We start from the raw sequence: 24,440 nt of genomic DNA on the forward strand, positions 1-24,440 counted from the left end.
ACATCCTCCAAAATTTAAAGAGAAATCTAGTTCCAGTAATTAAAACTAGACACAGACCAGATAATATCAATTTTGGGACATTTTTTCATTAGAAATTTAGTTTCAATCGAGATAGCTTTTGATTAGAAATGACTGCAGTGCTGACCTGATGCCAAGGCAAATTCATTTAAATCTGCATGGTTGTCTTCATGGATGAAGGAGAACCATCCAAAAATAAAAAAGTGTCATCAGCGTACTTCCCTAATTTTGAAATCCATTTCATTTTAGAAAATGCATGTAATATTTGTGTTCTTTTTTAGTTCTATTGCAGGAAGTTTATTTCCTATAAAAAACAAGTAGGGTGCTAAAAAGTCACCCTGATGAAAACCTCTCTCCAAACTGAAAAATGGAGATAAATGTCCATTATTAATTACAATTTCTTGATTTATTGCAGAATACTCTAAACCACTGACAAATAGATTCCCCAAAGTTAAAAGATATCAGAGCATTCTCCAGAAAGTTGTACAAAAGATAAAAAACTGATTAGCTTTAATTTTAGATTTCTACATAGAAATATTGAAACAAACCAGTTTCTGAAAAAGATTAAGTGAAAATGATAAATGCATCTTCTGTAAGGAGGGAAAAGAACAAATTAAGCACTTATTCTATGACTGTTCAGTTACTGAACATTTGGAAATTTGTGGAATGGATCCAAACTTACGTCATTAATTAATCATGACCATACATGCCAACCCCTGACGAGGAAAAAGAGTAATCCAAGTGGACAAAAAGAGGAATCCAAGCAGAAAAAGAGTAAAACACATATAACATGCTAAAAATTCAATGAACAATGATTTATTTGCCTCTCTCATCTTTTAACATCCTTTACTGCTTACCGTTTTCATATGTAGCACTTTTAGCTTTAGAAAGCAACATAATATCATGTTGCATTTTAAAACACTTTGTACCAGCTGAGACCATGAATGTTTTGCACACCAGTAGAGCACTAAGTACTGGGTTACTGAGCCTGGATCTGAATTCAGTTTTATTTTTGTTAACAATACTGAACAATCTCTCACAGTCAGCATTAGAATGGTAAAGAACCAATATTCCTTTCGTAATCTGACAAAGAAGAGGAAATTTATATCTTCCAGTGATTGGGTTCTTTTAGCTTGCACATCAACTCTATCTGCATTAAGTATACTGTCAGGTAGAATCCCAACTTGATACTTTAGAAATTCTCCTTCCAGATGATCCAAGGTGGACAATGTAGACAAGGGTGGCAATAGAAATGGATATCTCTTGACAAGAATCTAACACTTTTGAAGCATTTTGACTGTCTCTTATTTACATCAGCAACTGAAGCATATCAACAACTGAAGCATTTAAAAGCACTTCATCTACATAGGGGAATTTCTGGAGCATGTAATCACTGACTGTAACAATAATCTCTAACATTATCATAGAGCACCTTCATATCAAGAGTAGAATTGTGTTCTATGAATTCTCTTGATTCTGTCCCAGTAACAAGATCTTCATTATCTTTCTATTAAGAACTCAGTAAATCAGTAAATAACACCTCTGTATTTATAACATTCACGTCCGCACTTGAGTTCTGCTGTAATTAAGAAGTTACCTTAGTATTGGAGTTCGTAAGATGAGCTAATTCGATGTGTTTCTTTGTTTTCAAGTGTTTCTCCACATCAAATTTACCACCATGCCCAATATTAAAATCATTTCTGCACAGACTGCAATGAGCACAATGATGCCCTAGAATGGAACGCTGTATTATGCCATTCATGTACTCATCTTTGAATCTTTGGAGGATTTGGTTTTTTGTCTTTTTCTGATCCATCTGTGAAGTTCTTGGAAAAAATATATGTGCTTTATCACACACAGCGTCTAGAATCCATCTGAAGACTTTTATCGCCAAATACTAAAATTCTTTCCACACGGCCTGCAATAGACTTTACATGATACTGCCCTCATGTATTTGTCTTTGGAGAATTCTGTTTATTTTTTTTATTCGTTTATTTTTTTGCCTTTTTCTAATCCATCTGTGAAATTATTTGAAAGGATATATTTTTGCTCTCATACACGCATCGACTAAAATAAATTATTCTTTTTAGTGCCAAATACCTATAGACCGGTTCTGTACTAAATATGAATTAGAACAAAGAATCTGCGAGTATAGAAAATTAGAAAACCAGTCTGTTCTCTCCTCACTAAGCCCATACAGCTGCTATAAATAGAATATGAGGGCGAAAGTTTGAAAGTAGAACCAGCATGTTTCTTGTTAAAAGGGTAGTTGCTATAAATAGAATATAATACTGTTAGGAAACTGCACGCAAGTACACAGACAAGCATACTCTAATATTGTAGTTACGTAGAAGACGTCTTTTCTAAAATACGGTCTGTGGGATTAATGGGATGTTAATAAAAACAAAAAAACAAATATTTGATTTTGTTTGGAAGGTGTATACACCGAAAAAGTGTAATCCATATACATTTAAGCGTACAGCACAATTTAGTGAAAAAAAGCATAATGGTTGGCATGTATGCATGACTGATAATAAGTTACTTAAAATTAAAAGATAAATCCTGCTCTCTCTAGAGCTGAATTATACAATATTGTTTACCACAATATTCACATAAACATATTACAGGTAACTTTTTGTATCTAGTGTAATGATATAATCATTAAACTCTAAACTAGGTCCACTGTACTACAAGTTCTAGCAAGTAACTTAAGATCACATATTCTCCATAGCACAGGTAACAGGTAGTGGTGTAAGAGTGTGTTTTACAGATGTGTGATTGTAACAGGTAGTGGTGTAAGAGTGTGTTATACAGATGTGTGATTGTAACAGGTAGTGGTGTAAGAGTGTGTTATACAGATGTGTGATTGTAACAGGTAGTGGTGTAAGAGTGTGTTATACAGATGTGTGATTGTTAACCAATGCATATACCTGATTAAATGACGGTACCTAGGTCTATCAGGGTGCATGTCAAAATTATTAGTGTACAATGTCTATGAGGGTGTACATCAAAATTATTAGTGTATAATGTCTATGAGGGTGTACATCAAAATTATGAGTGTACAATGTCTATGAGGGTGTACATCAAAATTATTATGAGGGAAAGTAGCTGAGCAGTGTGCAATGAGGAATCAGGATTGATCAACTTTTTCACTGCAGCAATTGATGTTGTCCCCTGCACAAGGCACTTAAGCTACCTATTCGCTCCATAATCAAACACAAAATCTGTTCTGTTACATTTTCACGTGTCCAAACCAAAATACCTACCTGACCTCATCCATGTGTACACACTTTCTAGTTATTAATGCTTATCTTGTGACACTTGTATTCTCATTATTCCAACTATCAGAACCAAGTCCTATGGACAACATACTTTTCATACCAGGCTCCATCTACCTGGAATGAATTGCTTCTTAAACTTAGGCACAATGACAATGTGATCTCATTCAAAAGTGCTCTTAAACCTCACCTATTTAAACTGCAGGAACAGAATGAATACTTAACAATGTATCCTTACAGTGAAATTTTATTTTCAGCATGTTCATGCTTGTAATATCATGTGTTGGGTTTTTGTACTCTTGTCTCTATGTATATGAACTTATCTGGTAACTACTATTGTCAATTGCTTTGAACTTTTAAAGACAAAGAGTTGTACTAAGTTCTCATTATTATTATTATTTTTAATTCTTCCTGTCTCAAGTGCAAATAGGTACCAGCAATGACAGAGAGAGAGTGGGATATAAAGAGGAAGAAGTACCAGCATTGCCAGGGTAGTAGTGGTGGTTGCAGCAAGGTAAATGGGCAGAGAGGGCAGTGGTGTCAAGCTGTAATGGACTGGTCTAAGAAGAGCTGTATACATGTATACTCTCAGTAACTTGACACCAAAAAGACACTAGGATAAGGTATGGCCATAATGGCTACCAGAACTTTGGAAAAGACCTTTGTATGTTTGCTAATGTACAATATGCATCTACATTTTTCAAAAAAATGCATAAGCACAGATAAAACACATGATGCACCAGCAGTCAAGAATCTGCTGTTCACTCCAACCATGAGAGTGACCATGGTAGACCCTAACTGTATTATGCCACTGCAGGTCTGGATTTACTCTGATCAGTATGGTGCTTATCTTACCTCAAAGTGATCAACCATGGCTTCCATTAGTTCCTCACAGAAAGGAGGATTGGCCTCAAATGATCCACTCACAGGATGGAACCTCAGAATAGGCCTATAATAAGATTAAGCAAATGGTCTATGATAGGTCATGCCTTTTTTATACACTTTCAAAATAATAACCTGAATATCATGATAAGAAATAGGGTTTATATGAAAGTAAATTATTCTATGCTTATCTTACATGCCTGATGTCTCATCCATAAATTACAAAACTACAGCCATGAGAAATGGCAAAGATGTCAAACAAAACCTAATGACATCTAATAAATTACAATAAACTACCTTATTTCAAGTTAGCTTTCAGACATCACAAAGTCTGCTTCTGTCTGATAATTACACTTTACCTCTAATGTGGAAATTTAAATGTACCATATGCATATACATAATGTCAGTCAGTCTCTCACCCTCGAGAACCAAAAAAACAGTCTGTGTCTGGAAAGGCAGAGCAGTACTGTTTGAAGTAGCAGTTAAGCGGGGAGGCAAAGCACTCAAATGTCACACCAAATACTCGATGTAGGCACTCAAACACTGGGATGGGTAGAGCTCCTTGTAAACTTAGGCCTTCATTTCCATGAGAACCAAACATTGTCTGAAATACAGAAATCCAAAATTTATGAGAAAAGTTCTTTTATTTTACTGAGTCTGTAAGATTAATTAATTTTTTTAAAAAAAACTTTACTGTCTCATTTCTCATTAAGCATTAACCAAAGTCGTGCATGTGATTTTATCAGGTTTCAAATGAGCTCTAAGGTCCATTATTAATTATTATTATGATGTGTATAAATTTCTGCCAAACAAAACTGATGTAAATAAAAGTTTGTATTGCCTTCAGACAATTATTAACAAGAAAAAGTACAGGAGTGAAATACAGTGTAGCTATTTATAACAGCATATAAATGACGAATCTCTGAACTGCTATAACCTTACATTCATACCACTGCATGTTCAGGAACATGTGTGTATGTGGTTTGGATTTTTAACATAGCTTTAAAATATGTCCAGTCATGTCACTATGATATCTGCAGTGTGGCAGTTTATAGTCATGTCTAGCACTGCGGAATCATGCTGCAGATATGTAGCATTATGTCCCACCCAGTCACATTATCCTGACACCAAGCCGACCAGTCCTAACACTAACCTCTTAATGCTGAGTGCCAAGCAAGGAAGCTGCTGGCACCATTTTTATAAGTCTTTGGTATGTCTTGGCCAGAGTTTGAACCTGTGACCTCCTGCATCCAAGGCAGATGCTCTAACCATTTATGCCACTGCAGTGATCTCTGGAAGGGATGTAGATTAGATTCAATGTGCCCTTCTGCATATTACAAGGGGTGCCTAATGGAGGCAACCCCTTTGCCATGGGATGCATCCCATACCATACTCCAGTTCAGAAGTCTTGGACTTTTGACAGAGTATGGTTTATATAAAAATCTGATCTTGTCTTTTAAGGATTTCACACTTTTTTTAAAATCTTTATTCTGTATACCTTTAAGAGATACTTAAACTTGCAAGGTACTAAATAGCCAGGATTGTGCTGATGTGCCATTAAACCCTACACATACATATAAACATACATACCTTACCTAAAATGAAAATAAAAATACATAGGGTTCATTATAGCCAGATTGTACAGTAATTGTTTTTTTGTGATCCTGCCTGCCCATGTTTATGTGTGTGAGGAACATCAGACAGCTCCTCTACACTATTTCAGAAAAAGGCTATAAACTTTGGGACGTGTGCAAGGAATGTCAGTCAACTCCTCTAGGCTAAGATAAGAAATACAAGCCTTGGAATGCGTAAGAAATATCACACAGTTATGTCACACAACTCCATTACACTATTTAAGATTGAGAATACAAGCCATGGAATGTGTGTGAGGAACATCAAACTCAACTACACTAAGATAAAGACTACAAGCCATGGGATGTGTGTGAGGAATATCAAACAACTCCACTACACATTTAATATAAAGACTTTAAACCTTGGGATGGGTGTGAGGAATGTCTTCTACACTACTTAAGACAAAGACTACAAGCCATGGAATGTGTGTGAGGAACAACACAACTCCTCAAAAGTATTTCAGATAAAGACAAAGAATCTTTAGATGTGTGTGAGGAATGTCAGACAACTCCTCTACACTATTTAAGATAAAAAACTACAAGCCTTGAGATGTGTGTGAGGAATGTCACAACTAATTTACATAAAAATAAAGACAACAAGCCTTAGGATGTGTGTTAGAAATGTCACACAACTCCACTACACTGTATAAGATAATGACTACATGCCATGGGATATGTGTTAGGAATTTCATTACACTGTTTAATATAACAACAACATGTCATGGGATGTGTGTTAGGAATTTCACTATACTGTTTAAGATAATGGCAACATGTCAATGGATGTGTGTTATGAATTTCACTATACTGTTTAAGATAATGACTACATGTCATGGGATGTGTGTGTGGAATGTCACACAACTCCACTACACTGTACAAGATAATGACTACATGTTATGGGATGTGTGTGTGGAATGTCACACAACTCCACTACGCTATTTAAGATAAAAACTACATGCCTTGAGATGTGTGTGAGGAATGTCACAACTAATTTACACAAAAATAAAGACAACAAGCCTTGAGATGTGTGTGAGGAATGTCACAACTAATTTACACAAAAATAAAGACAACAAGCCTTAGGATGTGTGTTAGAAATGTCACACAACTCCATTACACTGTATAAGATAATGACTACATGCCATGGGATATGTGTTAGGAATTTTACTACACTGTTTAATATAACAGCAACATGTCATGGGCTGTGTGTTAGGAATTTCACTACACTGTTTAAGATAACGGCAACATGTCATGGGATGTGTGTTAGGAATTTCACTACACTGTTTAAGATAACGGCAACATGTCATGGGATGTGTGTGTGGAATGTCACACAACTCCACTACACTGTATAAGATAATGACTACATGTCATAGGATGTGTGTGAAATGTCACAAGCTTTTCTACACTATTTAAATAAAGACTACAAACCTTGACATGTGTGTGAGGAATGTCACACATCACAATGTCCCTATATCCATATAAAAAAAACATAAAAAGGCAAATGATCACATGGTCCATCCCTCCCCATGGGACATAGCTCTGGGTCAAAACTGGAAACCACTGTAATCCCCGCAATTTTAATCATATACTTACAGGACTTAAAAAGGCAACAAAAATTGATCAAGCTGAGTTATTCTTACTCCCTGGAACTTGAACTTAAGGAAGCAAATTCTAGGAGGTGTGTGGAGTAAAGATGAGAAGTGTGGAGACATGTGTTTTACACAAACTCAAGTTTAAACATTTCTTTAAACTGATAAGATTTCAACAAGACTCTGTTGTACTTACATGATATCTTCGTAATAAGCACCATACTCTGTGAAGGAATATTTCAAACCTGTGGTCATCTCTACAACTAAGTCTGTACAATTGTTCCTGAGAAGAAAAAAAATGTTTCGGCAAACTTACATTGCATTACAAAAGATCTTAACTATCTAGTTCTGAATCAAAGAAAAAGCAATTTAATTAAAAAAAACATACTAACAGCGTCATATAACACAAATTAATATTCATGTGAAGAAAAAAAGATATCAATATTTTAATAAATCATATTCTAAAGTTAATGGAAATCACAAAATAATTATTAAAGTGACAAAAAAGCTGAAACTATTTATTCAAAAAGAGCAGAAACCTCTAATTATTAAAGAAGAGAAGGAATCACAACCATGGGGCTGTAGCTCTGGTCTGTTTTCATGAGGTGAACATTATTCTTTAGAACCAGAAAGGATATATACATGGCATCTAGTATAATTGCTGGAGGAAGACCCCGGAAACCCCCCATGAAGAACCACCGACTAACGGTAAGCTACTGGCAAGCTTTCTCACATACCTTGGCCAAGCCAAGACTAGAACCCATGTGGACTGAGGTGAGATGCAAGTGATCTGTAAAGACATGTGCCTTAGACCACTCAACCACCTGAGGCATACATTATCTCTCACATAAGTAATACGATTAATAGTCATTAAAACTAAGTTCACTCTCTCTCTCTCTCTTTCTATATATATATATATCCCTTGATTAACGTGCACACATGACAGGGATCCAAAAACATAGGCTGTGCTATAAGCAACGGTATGAGTTACCAAGGGACCTCCATAATAGTTGGGGATGGAAAACAGGGCTGCCTAATGGCTGAATACTTGTTTTATGATCACTCTGAGAATAATTGTCAATAAAGTGCTTTTTCTAACAAAGCTGGTCATTATTCTGCATAAATAATATTTTTTTTCAAGATGCCCAACATCTGAAAGATCATTAACATTATTCCAACTGTTTCAACAACCTTCATGTGGATTACGTCACAACATTTTTGTTGTTGTTGATTAGTCTGGCTCCCTAAGCATTATCTTATAAAGGATTTTGAAGCTGGGAGTCTCACAAGCAAGAAAGCAGACTATCTGTTCATACACCACAAAACAAGATTCCTTTTCTTAAAAAACCAGCAGCATTTATTTTGTGTAACAATTTTCAATGTTGAAACTCAATTTTTGTACTTTTCTGTTAAGTCAAATACTGATACCATGATTTCATTGTAAGATATAATGAAACTTCTCATCCATGCAGATATCTCTTAGTGCCAATCCAGAATTTTTCTGAAACTCACTTCTCCATAATGATCTGTATCTGTCAAACAGAGCTATTTATTTCACAAAATATTCATTTCGCTTGGTTGCCTTGCTATCTTTGATCACATTTATGACTGAGTAGCTTAATTTAAGGTAGTCTAATTATATCAAGTAAACAATATTATTTATAACAGTGTCTGATCAACTTAAATGAGTTCACCTGACATATGACTGGGCTGCTAGCTCTTATGCATGTAGGATTTGCCTTTTCTTTTATTCCTCTTCTTTTATTTTGCGACAAAAGATGCAATTACCATAATAATACAATGGAGGTCAGCTTTAAATTCAATACAACAAATACTTCTGCAATTAAGATATCAAAACACAGTTGGCACTTAATTGGGTTCTCAGAGAAATGCATGCAGACATTGCTGTTATGGTAGATTGACAAATATTTTATGTCTGAACACAACTAAAGATAAAACTAAACTACAAAATTTCACTTGATAAAATACTTTTCATTTAATTGGTTTTTATTTATTTTTTATTTATTTAAATATGGCCTCCAGTAAGCTTAAGCGACACATTTTCATAGATCAAAATTTCGTTAAATATCTCTGTTTACGGTGTTCTAAGAATGTTGTTTAGAAAGAAAATGTAAAAATATTTACGACATCTTATTAAAAATTGACGATTTCAAAATTCTGAGGTCCTTTTTACCATTTTTGACAATACAACAAGCAATATGTTAAAGTTTCAGTTACCAATTATGATCACGATTTTCTTCAAGTTAAACAAATAGGGGTCAATGTTTTGGTAATTTCTAAATATAAAACGAGGGATCCATGCCTGACCTCGAGTGTTAAGCGGGTTTGCAAATAATTATAAATAAAAGTTACTTTTTAGTACTTTTTTGAGAGTAATGATCTGCATTTTCATCAGAATAATCAAATTAGACTGTACTTGACCATTTCTATCATTTTCCTGAATTAAAATGCATTAAAGCTTTAAAGACCTAAACAACCTCCAGGTTTTCAGCTACCTGATGCAGGTGATAGCAGCTTGAATATTGGACTTTGTCATGGATATTGATAATAGAGAATTTACGTAGGCATCTGATGGCAAAAATGATAAAAACAAAAATAAATTTATTGTCAAAAATTGTTTCAAAGACATATACTCCATTTTGTATTGATTCCATAGACCTACAAATGCCAATCATTTATTTGATAACATTGCCCTAAATTAAGGACACTTTTAAGCAAGTCAATGACACAGAAATAGAGCCTATCCCTTATAAATTTACAGACTGCAAAAGAAATACTTTACACTAACCTGATTAAAGTACCTTGAATTAAACTTTCCAAAAATATGACAATAATACAGTTTGTAAAATGATGATTAGTTTGACGAGAAAACCAATTCCTATAGACAGACTTTTGCTCAAGTTGGCAGATACAGTCAGGAGTTGCAAGGAAAGTTTTTCCCAGCAATCAATAGAATTCTGTGGAGAAGAAGTATATTTTATGGAAATTTCTATGAGAGTTTGTTTTCTGAGTCAACAATAATTATTTAAGTACAATTGAACAGATAATTTTAATTCAAATTTGATGAATGGAATGTTTATCATAATATGTGATCAAGAGATTGAGTAAATATCTAAAGAATAAAAAAAACTGACTCACTAAATAGTAAACAGATACAGAAGTAAATGGGTGGAGTGACAACAAAGTCCATATTAAAGTGAACCAAATTCTGATGAAAAGAAGTAGAATCTCTATGTTACCTGGGAAATATAACAACTCAATAGACTAATAAACAGGTTTTTGCACCAGCTAATGCTTGTGTCTGCAAACTAAGCTGCCCTCGTAATAGATCGGTTCACATGCAGAAACACACACAAAAACAGAATATGGTGGTCAAGTTGACACAAAAAGTTTCCAGCTAGATAATATTGGACGATTTACTTAGTATGTTGTTTTCATTTTTAGAACAAACGCTTTTGAGAGATAATACTGATTCACTGTAATTGCTACCTCAGAAAGGTGTATTTATGTGAGAGATGAAGCAATACACATGTCATGTATCAATACATATACATATACATATATATATATATATATATATATATATATATATATATATATATATATATATTGATACATGTGCAAGCTGGCTATTTATGATTAAAGGTAACTTTTATAAGGTAAATACTGTTCTGAATCGGGGCCCTGAGTGTCCGAGTGGTCTAAAGTGCTCAGTTACAGATCACTGCGTCTCATCTCTGCCTGCATGGGTTCAAATCTCGGGCTCAGCCAATGTGGGTACATGAGAAAGCTTGACAGTAGTTTCTCGTGGGTCAGTGGTTCTTTCTGTGGGGTTTCCCAGGTTCTTCCTCCACCATATATACTTGCTGCCATGTATAGCCTATCTTGTGCTGAAAAATGACATTAAACATTATAATAACTTTTTTGAATCAATTATCTGCCTTTAGTATAGATGTGTGTACTACAATGGCAAATTTATCGAAGGATAATTCTATCCCTAATTCATGCTAACAGAATATAAGTAAAAGCAATATAACAATATCAGAATTAGCGAAAACATTCCTTCTTACAAGTTTATGGAAGTGTGAGCTATTCAGCTTCATCGTTTCTCCATGGTATCTCAGGTAGTGAACTTCATTCTCATTGTGAACATCAACAGCTGGCATACGAATGAAGGGTACCACTAACTGGTTTGGGTAACATAGCACTTTTCTACGAGGTGGCTCTGGAGGGGTGGGGATCTCTGGAAAACAATACCAGTATTATATTTTAATTATATTTACAAATTTTTTTTTAAGACAAGCTTGCGACTACAAATTAGTTAGACTGTAGGTGGAATATGGATAGTAGTTTTATTCCTTTATAATTATTTTACTTATTCAAGATAATTGTTAATTTTATAAACTATCATGAACCTATTACATTAAAATCCAATGTCACTCTAGCTTTTTACCATACATATGATCAAGGGAGGTAATAACTGCTCTAAATTCAACCATAAGAATTTTTATATGTATTAATTTTGTGGGTTTAGCACTATTTTTCAGCACATGATAGGTTACATATAGCAGCCAGAATATTTGGAGAAGGAAGAACTTCTGACCCACAGGAAGCTAATAGCAAGTTTATTCACATACACACTCTGGCCAAGCCAAGACTTGAACCCACGCTGACAGAGATGAGATGTGAATGATCTTAAAATTTAAGTGACTCAGACCACTTGGCCAGCTGGGGCCCACATTATCATACACAAGCAATGATTTTCAGTTATACCATGTGATTGGTTAATATAATTACATAATGTACAGTTTCTGAATCTAAGTCACTTTAAACTATTTTTTAGTATATATTTCATAATGTGATACTGATATTTATTATATATTTCATAATGAGAGATTAAAATGTATCAGTGGGAGAAAATTTATATTGGCACAGTGGCAAATATAGGAAATATATATGCCCTTATGTAGTCATACTTGTCTTTGACTGAAAAATTGTTAAAGCGACGTTAAAAATCCAAATCACACACACACACCTTTAAGCCTACTTCATTTTTCTTCTTCTTCTCCTTATACACAATTCATGATAAAAATAAATTTAGACATACTGATAAGTAGTTTGGGTGGGTAAAATAAAAAGGTAATTAGATAGTCACCTGTACAATACATTTTTTTATAATAATCATCCTGTGTTGAACTTAATGCCTAAACAGTCCCATCTGTTACTGGTTTATCAACACACCATTTAGGGGCCCTGAGTGGCTGAGTGGTCTAAAGTGCTCTCCGTTACGAATCACTGCCATCTCACCTCTGTCTGCGTGGGTTCGAGTCTCGGATTTGGCTAATATGGGTATGTGAGAAAGCTTGCCAGTAGCTTCTCGTGGGTCGGTGGTTCTTTCCGGGGTTTTCCCAGTTTCTTCCTCCACCATTAATACTGGCTGCCATGTATAGCCTATCATGTACTGAAAAATGGCATTAAACTCTACAACAACAACAACACAACATTAACAATCAAAATCCTAATTGTACTGATGACTATTTAACAACCATTCTGATAAAACCAATGGACATCAAGTTTTCAGCTTATAAAGATTTACAACTTTACAGAGATCCTCCATACAGGACACTTCAAATTAAGGTGACTACTTCAGCTGACATTGTTCACACGTGGTCTAAGAATTTGGAAAACCTTTAATGTCTCTAGTACAGTGCCACTCATCTATAAAGGACAGTCAAAGAAAAGCAGAAGGAAGCTGTCCTTTATATACCTTTGTTTTGTATTACAGTGGTCCCCCTCTTACATGGCCACTGCTTCTGCACCAAGAAAGTGGTCTTATAAGATGGGTGGCCTTTCCAGGGGGGGAACTTTATTTGAGATGTATATGTAAATGTGTATAAAGTAGGAAAGCTACATATAACTTAAAGCAGTTAATATTTTCATTTAAAAGTAGCATTAATTATTAAAATGTTCTTCTTGTCTTAAGAACAGAGTTATTTCAAGGTAACATAAATTAATAGTTCTGATTCTTGGGTGTGTAATGTGAGTGGGATATTGTTGGCATGCGCATTACAAAACCATTCAAAAATGTTATTTAAATCTTGGTACATACGTTGTTTTGTATTTAAAATAATTATCTTTCCATTTACTCCATTTTCCCACTGCTACAGAATATTCTCCTTATCTTTTACAATCTTTTTTATCGAAATCTTGCAGACAAAAAAAATCTTTCGGCAAGTGAATTCAAGTCGATTAACTTTTACTTTTTCTTCTAAAGTATTATTTCTTCATTTACGTGATGACATGTTAAAGTTTTGCAATAATTTATTCCCATGTTGCTAATTGTACAGTACTGCAATTTAATTTTGCAGACAAAACTTTCCTAAACAAAAACAAAAAACATTTTTATAAAGAAAGTGTTGCATGTACTGTCACATGATTTTTCAGTCTTTGTCTGGTACCCTATTTTGTTCAAGGTTAATTGTTTCTGTATGTGTATGTTAATCCATAAGATCTATTTTTAGCCTAGCAGATCATGTTATGATCTTGACAATTACATTATCGTAATTGTCAATTTTTTTTAAAAAAGAAAAAAAGACATCCTGGGTGAAAGCCAAAGCTCTATCAAAACGTTGCTGACCCCATTTATGTCTTTCTATCTGACCATGTTATGATCTTGACAATTATGTCTGGTCATAATGGGCAATTAAAAAAAAAAGCACAACTGCTGTATGAAGGCCAAAGCTCTATCAAAATGTTGCTGACCCCATTTCCTGCAAACATCAGTGTTCATGATACCTTAGTGGTAGCAATGTAATTTAGCCAACATGTCTTTCAGTAACGAAAACCTGACATCTGGAAACAGACATCGGGAAAGATAATTGGATTCCTTACCTTACTGTATTTAAATATTGGTTCTGGACACACTCTAATTATAAAATGTAGCTGCTTGTAAAGGGTAAATTTTATATTTGTGCACTAATATGTTGGCCGCTGGTCACATTAGAGGGGTGGCTTTTCTTGAGGGGTACTTTTGAACACGAACTCGTCGGTGCCATGGGGTTCTGGCCACAAAGAGTGGGTGGCCGCTGCTCAGGGCACTGTTCATGAGGGGGACCACTGTATTCTTGTGTTTATACAGTAAAACACTGCATGTTTTATTGTCTCTGAATAACAATTACAGCTGCATAACTGTTAATGAAGAGCGCCTTACCAATAAGGTCTTGCATGTCTTTAACCCCTGAGGACCCAAGGATGCTGATCATGCTGATGTGCTCTAGAAGCCTCCGTGGTTAGCATGACAAGACTCATCAGGTATGGGTTCAAATCCTGCTAATGGATCATCCTGGGTCACTACCATGATGTGCCTTGGGCAAAGGAAATATTTCAACTGCCATCACATTAATTAAGTTACATGTGTTTCTGTGCCACAGACCACCAAACCAAATGAAATGCATTCAAACAACAGCATTCAGTACTGAAAATACTCATGATTTAGGAGGAGGAAGGTGACAATGTATTCAGCATAGGTCACGCTGATATGAAGAGGGGGGGAGGTTTTTTTGGGAGGGGAGTAAATTTGATTATGCAATACTTCCCCATCACTACTGTGTATATGCTCTTTTATCATGCCAAAAACATTATCTGTTTGATATGAATAAATCCTTTACCTGAGTGGAAAATTATCAACAAGTTCTGAGTTCCCTGTAATCAGAGGTATGGCACTACCACTTCAATACATGATCTAAGCAAAACCAGAGAGTTTTGCAATGCAGAAGAAATATTGAAGGTGCAAGTAGGTATCCTGAAGGTCAATGACAACCAAACTATCTGAAGGATAAATTGTGTTCCAGATTGAGGAGCTGGTCTCCATCTTGAAAAGTTTCTCCAGAAGAAAACTTCTTTAAAGGGGAGAGATCGATCATGAGACAAAACTTCTGTTTTTCTTGGAGAACAGGAAGATTCAGGAGAAGAATGCAGGAGACCGATTGTTCTGGACCCTTTTGACTGTCCCTTTCAGAAAAAGTGTGGGCATCTTCTTTTAATTTTTATGAGATTGGATTGGTGAAAAGACATGGGGGTCTATGACAGAGTGGGTGTTTTGAAACTGGGGGCCTAGACGAGCACCCACATTAATAAGAGAGGAATGCATGGCATAATAGGGTCGAGTCCCTGGAGCTGTCCCCCCATACCATTCCTTGGGAAAGGAAACGATGGTTAGAGAATTTCCTCCTTGGACCACTTTGGCAACATTGCCTTGAGCCTGTGGAGGAGGTTTAAACTTAGGTTGCAGATTGGACTGAGTATGCATCTGTTTAAAGAACTTGCGGATGCCCTCCCACACACCCCGACAATTTGCATTACCACACTTTCTGGCCAACTGTGATGGGCCAGGACTGGTTGTAATGACCCTTGTCAATGATCTTTCAAGTTCTTAGCTTCCAAAGAAGCAGCCCTTACAAAGTCTTTATTATGGTTCAGTGAAACATTCCAAGAGTCCTATGCATCATCATGGCAGATGTGCAGAAGTTCCAATGATAACACTGATGGAAGAAGATGCCTTAAAGTTTTAACCACAGATTCCAGACATGCTGTAATGCATCTGGATTTACTGAGGCCTCCTTCAGCATTCTGAATGTAGCAGCTGAGAAGAGGTGAGGTCAGCATGGAAGCTTAGGTGACTAACATACTGACTTTCTGTATGGAATCTTCAACTGTCTTTATTGGATTGCATGACCAGGCTCCAGTCAAGGTACCCAACTGTAACAATCCAGAATCTAACAGAGGTTTCATGTTCATGGGCTACTTTAGGGAATGCACCCAGTAACTTGAGGATGAAAACATAGGAGACAACATTGACAGAGAAATGGACTACTCTCTACAATGTAGAGCCTGCAAGATTTCCTCAATCATGGAAGAATGAGTGAGAAACAGGAGTTCTGGTTGCATGTGAGCCTGAGATATTTTCCAAAAATGAAACAAATCTTCCTGGATAGTGCTCTAGATGGTTTCAGGTAAAGTCAGTGGAACAGAGGCACTAGCCTTTGTTTAACACCTTACCTTGGGATAAAATCTCCCCCTCCTCATCCAACTGAGAGGAACTTGTGGGCCTGAAGCTTCAATGGAGCTGCTCTTACCGCGAACACTTTGGAATAGGCTAATATAGATAAGGCAACACTAATGTCTAGTACACTGTGAACAAGAGAGTGACTGGGCATCACTAATGTCTAGTACACTGTGAACAGGAGAGTAGCTGGGCATCACTAATGTCTAGTACACTGTGAACAAGAGAGTGACTGGGCATCACTAATGTCTAGTACACTGTGAACAGGAGAGTAGCTGGGCATCACTAATGTCTAGTACAATGTCAACAGGAGAGTGGCTGGGCATCACTAATGTCTAGTACACAGTGAACAGGAGAGTAGCTGGGCATTACTAATGGCTAGTACACTGTGAACAGGAGAGTGGCTGGGCATCACTAATGTCTAGTACACTGTCAGCAGGAGAGTGACTGGGCATCACTAATGTCTAGTACACTGTGAACAGAAGAGTGGCTGGGCATCACAGTGTCTTATGCATCAATGTCAATCTGTACAAGATGACTAGAGGTCAGTGACTGGTATGATCAGACTGATCAATGGGAGATACTGACCAATGACCAGTCACCAGACACTGACTAGTCAGGTGACACATATGTCAGAAGCTTGTTCATTTGATTCAGTACTATGAAGGTTGCAGTCTGCTCCTCCAACTTGGGGGTGGTGGTGACATTTCCTCTGCTATCCATATGTGCATCTAAAATCAGCTATATTCCTGATTTCAGTGACCATAATTTATAAAGTGCAATATGATTCTTTTTGTGTGTATGCCTTTTAAACAAGTAATTCTCTGGTCACAGTTTTGACTTGTGTCCATTAACATGATATCCTTAAAAAAGATGACTGATTTGGGAATGTGATTGTGAGATGCACGAGTGGACCATATCTTATACACAATTCACCATTCTGTGGGAGGATACTGACACATCAAATAGAAGAAGGTTTATTTTGCATAAAGAATGAGTAGTCGCACAATAATGATGGATTATGTTTGGCTGCTATTAAAATTAATGCTACCTTTGTTAGTTAATATAATGATTATAATATTATATACCTGTAATGTTGTTCTCCTTTAGAAGCTCTGTTTGTTTTTCCTGGATCTTCTTCACAGTTTCATAAGCCATGTTGTACATCTTGGTGCAGATGCCCTCCACTGAGCACTTAGCTGCCTCTGTAACATGGGGCTGACACTGCCTCTTCAAATGAGCCAATCGCTCCTGCAAGTATTACATTAACACATGATGGCACTGAACAAATTATGTTTTAGATTGTAGATGGAACACTGCATGGTGGGAAAGACAGAGAAACAGATGGAGAGATCCACAAGAGGATCCCTACAAAAAGTGAAGCCTACTATATCCTTCCAGCCTGTTGAAGTGGGTCAATTATAATTTGAAATGTGTTACACAGATGCCCCACCAATGCCTGAAATTGATCTATACACACAACTGATGCATGGTGTAATGGATGGATGGAAAGATGGATGGATGAAGAGATGTATTAATATACACAGGTACGCCCTGTGATTGTCATGGTGGGTCATCAAAATATGTAATAGCCTGCTCAAGAAGAAGCTAGGCATGGTCTGTATACTGAGCCTATCCCCTAGCTTTGAGCAAACATATAAAGTAACATGACTCTATGGTCAACTGTACTCGATAAACTGACCACATTACTTAAGTATAACAATGTTTATGGTTGAAGATAATCTACAGTGTGGGCAGAAGTATGGACAGGTGTATGGATATGCACTTGGACAGACAAATGGACATACAGATGTATGGACAAGCACATAGAGAGACAGATATATGGACATGCACATAGACAAATGGGCAGACATGCATGGACATGCACAAAGACAGATGGACAGACATGCATGGACATGTACATAGACAGATGGACAGACATGCATGGACATGCACATGGACAAACAGATGGATGGACAAGCAAGATGGTATGTTGATGGACAGATGTATGGCTAAGCACATGGAAAGGCAGATGGACAGACATATGTATGGACATGCAAACAGATGGACCCACAGATGTATTGACAAGCACATGGACAGAGAGTTGAACAGAGGGATGCCTGGAGAAGCAGATAGACAGACAGATATATGGACATGCAAATAGATGGACCCACAGATATATTGACAAGCACATGGACAGAGAGTTGAACAGAGGGATGCCTGGAGAAGCAGATAGACAGACAGATATATGGACATGCAAACAGATGGACCCACAGATGTATTGACAAGCACATGGACAGAGAGTTGAACAGAGGGATGCCTGGAGAAGCAAATAGACAGATGTATGGACATGCAAATAGACAGACAGATGTATGGACATGCAAACAGATGGACCCACAGATATATTGACAAGCACATGGACAGAGAGTTGAACAGAGGGATGCCTGGAGAAGCAGATAGACAGACAGATATATGGACATGCAAACAGATGGACCCACAGATATATTGACAAGCACATGGACAGAGAGTTGAACAGAGGGATGCCTGGAGAAGCAGATAGACAGACAGATATATGGACATGCAAACAGATGGACCCACAGATATACTGTCAAGCACATGGACAGAGAGTTGAACAGAGGGATGCCTGGAGAAGCAAATAGACAGATGTATGGAGATGCAAATAGACAGACAGATGTATGGACATGCAAATAGATGGACCCACAGATGTACTGACAAGCACATGGACAGAGAGATGAACAGAGGGATAGAAGCAAATAGTCAGATGTATGGACATGCAAATAGACCAGAAGTTCCCAAACCACGGCCCGCGGGCAACTTGTGGCCCGTCAGCTCTCAGAAAGTGGCCCATGAGGCCTCTATGTTTACTATAATGTATTTTAATAATTTCAAAAATTTATTGACGTTCAAATAAATAAATAATAACTAGACGAAAGTTGCAATAATGCGCAATCTACAGAATTCTAGAGTCTAGAATGTTATTTCTAAGTCTAAGAAGTCTGTCGGCATTCGATAATTAACTCTGTGCTTCTTGTGCTTGGATATAATTATGGAATGCGCCAGTTGAGTTAGCAAACGAAATGTTTGGAAATTCCCTTTTCCCAGCCTTGAACTTCAGTAACTGGTTGTGAAGAACAGTTACAATTGTAAATTAATTATATTAATATCGGTTTTTGAAACTGATTTAAAATTGTTAAATGAACATTTGATTTAAAACCGAAAATGACTGTAGTATAGGACTGACAGTGACTGCTTTTAAAGTTTCAGAATTTGGTTGCTGAAAGTAGATAAATTTAAGAATGATATTACACGACTTTTATAAATTTATAAACACTGATACACATTTATAATTTTATAATGTTGTGGCCCGCTTAATTACCAAAAATAGTAGATATGGCCCTCTACTTGAAAAGCTTGGGAACCAGTGAAATAGATGGACCCACAGATATACTGACAAGCACATGGACAGACAGATGAACAGAGGGATGTATGGAGAAGCAAATAGACAGATGGACTGACTGATGTATGGACATGCAAACTGACAGACAGATGTATGGACATTGAATAAATTGCATCTTTCAATACTCACAAGGTAATCCTCATAAGCAGCATTATGCTGTTTCCTCAGCCAGGTGAAGGTGTCCTCTACATTCCACTTCACCATCTTCCTGCCCTCTGGTGTAGTACTCCTATAAACAAAATCATCAACAATATGTCAAGCAGTCAGATGACAGAACAGCTCCGTGCAGATATATATTCAGATACACAAGTTTAGTATTTGTCAATACTCAAGATGACCAATACACAAGCCAAGTGATCCACTGTTTATGTTTCTTTTATATGGTGATAGCGTATTTGTAAGGATGTATGCTATTTATGGTTTGATGACTGTACAAGCAAATGGGGTTAAGAAATCCACCTAAACATGGGTGTTAAAAGTATGTCAAGTGACCTATTTTGATATCACACTGTATTAATTCAAAGAATGCATACACATACCTGTTTTCAAGATAATACAGGCAAGTGTAAAAAAAAAAATGACCTCAGCATAAACAAGAGACCCAAAGGGCTTGGGATTGCTCACCTGACATTAGCCTAAGTACTAAAACTGCGTGCAGTTGGCTGCAAGCTATGCTTTTGGCAGAAATTTCTTCCAGTGCTGTCGATTGCATATCTTATGAAAACAACTGCTTCATGGATTCTCTAGTTGTACACCTTCATCCATATTTCTTGCTACACCAGCAAGCTTTCCATCTGAGTTAGCCAAATTCAGCACAGCAGGTGCTAGAAATTGTAAATAGCAATTGTGAACTCTCACTTACTTTAGGTCAGATTGCTGTAGTGCAAAAGGTAGATTACAGTGACCCATTTTTGTTATAATGGTGCAGTATTCTCAATGTTCCAAACACATATCTATTTTTATAACTGTATTAGCAAGTGTCCCAGAAATTGAACCCAACTCAAACAAAATTAACATGATCACTGAAGCATGCACAGGAGGAGGTCATGGTGACTTACTTTTGGATTATTGATACTCTTCTGGACATATGCAAATACAAGACTGATAACTAAAAACCGACCTACGTTTAAAATGAGTACCAAGAATGGCACGTGACACTGTATATGCATGTCATGTAACTGGACACTTGCAGACACTGTATATGCATGTCATGTAACTGGACACTTGCAGACACTATATGCATGTCATGCAACTGGACACTCGCAGACACTGTATATGCATGTCATGTAACTGTGACATAAAACTGTTGGACAAGAACAATGCTGCTATTGTGCAAAGAGCATACTGTAAAAATTGAGTGACCCTAAGGTACTGTCTTATTCATATCAACAGAGCTGCCAACCCTCCAGACTCACAAGAGGGATAAAAATTAGTGAATTTTGAACACAATTAGTGAAAAGAGGGATAAAAATTAGTGAATTTTGAACACAATTAGTGAAACATTATACCATGACACTGGTTCCATCCACTTTGATGCTCAATACCACATTATATGAAAATCCCAAAATAAAAATAAAACATTATTTACACTGATTATACATGTACAAATTTATTTGCAGCCAAATTTACTGATATACACAAACTTTATGCTATTTGTCATGATTTGATGCTGTGGCAGTCTTGAAATTCCTCAATCAAACCATGGTAAATTTGTGTTCAAAACAGCTCAGGCTTCTTGTCTGCTGGTTGCCAATTTTCAGCACCTAAGGAGGTTCTAAAGTTTGTCATATTTTTCCTTACAGTAGGAAATATTCTTTCACTGTCGTTGTGACTGATCTCCATTTGAGAAAGGCAAGTTATATTCAACAAGAAAAGTCACAAGCAATGCTTCAGCTTTGGTATCTTGCAAGACCCATGTAGGTGGCTTAAAGTACTCCAGAGCTGAAATCTGCTGTTGGTGCTCTTAATTTTCCCAATATTTATATGCTTTTTGCTAGCAGTGTGCTTTTGTGTGCTTTTTCACATCGTTCTGCCACATGCCCACTGGGGCTCGTATCTTTGCATACAATTTATGTCACACATGTACCATATAATATTATTATACATAATATATATATATATATATATATATATATATATATATATATATATATATATATATATATATATATAATACTATACATATTACATACAATATATATATTTTAATATAAGACAGGTAAATTATAAGCAATGATACAAGCCCCTGTGCACATTCCCAATTCTAAAATTTGTGGCACACTACTGTGAAATGCACAATGTACACCAATGTTTGATGGCAGAATGCAAGGCCAATTTTTGGTGTACTCCAATCTATACTTCACTTTTTGTGGAATACATATCTTTTTATTTGGAGGTGAAAACATTCTAACTGTAATATAGCTTAATTATGAAATGGTATCAATCCAGAAGATTAAACGTCAAACGCTTAATGATTAGTGGTGTCGGCGCATGCGCAAAAACATATGAACTCAAGCAAATTATTATACATGTTAATCTTTCAATATCTAAAACATTCCTACACTCAAAAAGTTGTTTTTGTGTTTGTTTAAAAAAAATTATGGTTGCTATGAGTATGTACATGTGCCATTTTATTTTAAAATCACTTGGGCCCCAGTTTCTTCACAAGTATTTGTAAAACTTATGTTATATATATATATAGATTGTATACCTTACAATGCTTGCTACAGGGCAAACTGCAAAAATAGAATATAGTTCTACCAAGATTGTGACTAGCAATACAGGACCGTCATGGGTATCGGTGAACACTACTGCTATTTTGACTAGCACTTAATGAGATAAAATTTATTTTATTCACCAATCAAGCTGATTGAGAAATCAGGAATTCATTATTTTTTGCACGCAGAGTGAATCCATGAATCGCTATCGAGAGTTGTGAAATTTATGCCCAAATCATGAGGGTTGGCAGGTCTGTATTAATATCAAGAATGACTTGGATTAAGTTTAAATGTGTATTTCTCTTTCACTTCCAACAATTCTGAGATGGTTTCATCTTTTTAAACATGACTGCAATTCATGGAAGATGACACACATTCTGGAAGACCACTGGTGAGCAGGATGCGGCTGATGCAATGATAGCAACTGATAAATATACTTGACATACAGTGAAAGATATTTTTATTATCAAAGGCTTTAATTTGTTAACTGTTTTTTATTGGCTGCTTTTAAAATACTGAAGAATCACTCAAAGCTCAGAAAGGTTTGTACAAGATAGGTTCTACATTTGCTGATGCCTGATCAAAAACAGACTTGGGGTTGAAATCGCCAAATGGCTACTTGCCTGATAAGAAAATAGTGACCAAAGACATTTGAATAAGAATGTCACTGGTGATGAAAGACTGATTTACTTTCTGAAGCAAACTTTCTGAATCCATAACTGCCAACCATGTTATGTATGAAACTGGAATCCATAACTGCCAACCATGTTATGTATGGAAATGGAATTCATAACTGCCAACCATGTTATGTATGGAACTGGAATCCATAACTGCCAACCATGGTATGTACATAAATGGAATCCATGACTGCCAACAATGTTATGTATGGAACTGGAATCCATACCTGCCAACCATGTTATGTACAGAAATGGAATTCATAACTGCCAACCATGTTATGTACAGAAATGGAATTCATAACTGCCAACCATTTTATGTACAGAAATGGAATTCATAACTGCCAACCATGTTATGTACAGAAATGGAATTCATAACTGCCAACCATGTTATGTATGGAACTGGAATCCATAACTGCCAACCATGTTATGTATGGAACTGGAATCCACAACTGCCAACCATATTATGTATGGAACTGGAATCCATAACTGCCAACCATGTTATGTATGGAACTGTAATCCATAACTGCCAACCATGTTATGTACAGAACTGGAATTCCTAACTGCCAACCATGTTATCTACAGAACTGGAATTCCTAACTGCCAACCATGTTATGTACGGAACTGGAATCCATAACTGCCAACCATGTTATGCATGAACTACTGTATAATGAGAATTGTATTATGCATACATGCCAACCCCCGAGAGGCATAAGCATAATTATTTCTATTATATGTGGCAAAAAAACATAATTTGGGTGTGAAAAGTGTAATCAATATATTACATGCCAGAATTACAATTTACAAGTATGAATAAGATACATTGTTATGACTAACCTGGTTCTGCTGGTGGTCAAAATTCTTGCCACAAAGGGTAAAATCCATATAGATAAGAATCAGAATACAAACACAAAATATAAAGAAAAATTATTTATATTGAGCACTCACTTTACATGTGTAACTTTTGCTGAATGATTATGATCTGGAATACAGTAATAATCATAGTCAGTTGCTCAGAGTGCTGTAATACATTATTCTCATATTCTTCTTTTAAAATATGTCAACCAGTGTTGATCTGTCCTTTTATTAGGTCTGAC

General features: G+C 36.2%; 1 protein-coding gene across 1 annotated transcript in view; it reads right to left on the reverse strand.

Moving 5' to 3' along the window:
- LOC149780897 (mRNA (2'-O-methyladenosine-N(6)-)-methyltransferase-like) overlaps window positions 1-24,440 on the reverse strand; it is a 73,471-nt gene that overhangs the window by 21,113 nt on the left and 27,918 nt on the right. Inside the window, exons 6-11 of the mRNA XM_089937992.1 lie at window positions 20,082-20,181; window positions 17,563-17,725; window positions 11,484-11,656; window positions 7,589-7,675; window positions 4,598-4,782; window positions 4,152-4,245 (exon numbers count right to left, since the gene is read on the reverse strand). Coding sequence (XP_089794118.1) covers window positions 4,152-4,245; window positions 4,598-4,782; window positions 7,589-7,675; window positions 11,484-11,656; window positions 17,563-17,725; window positions 20,082-20,181 — 802 coding nt within the window. The remainder of the gene's footprint in view (window positions 1-4,151; window positions 4,246-4,597; window positions 4,783-7,588; window positions 7,676-11,483; window positions 11,657-17,562; window positions 17,726-20,081; window positions 20,182-24,440) is intronic.

This window comes from Sinohyriopsis cumingii, chromosome 16, assembly GCF_028554795.1.
Source record: "Sinohyriopsis cumingii isolate HCF-2022 chromosome 16, ASM2855479v2, whole genome shotgun sequence".
NCBI classification, from domain to species: domain Eukaryota; kingdom Metazoa; phylum Mollusca; class Bivalvia; order Unionida; family Unionidae; genus Sinohyriopsis; species Sinohyriopsis cumingii.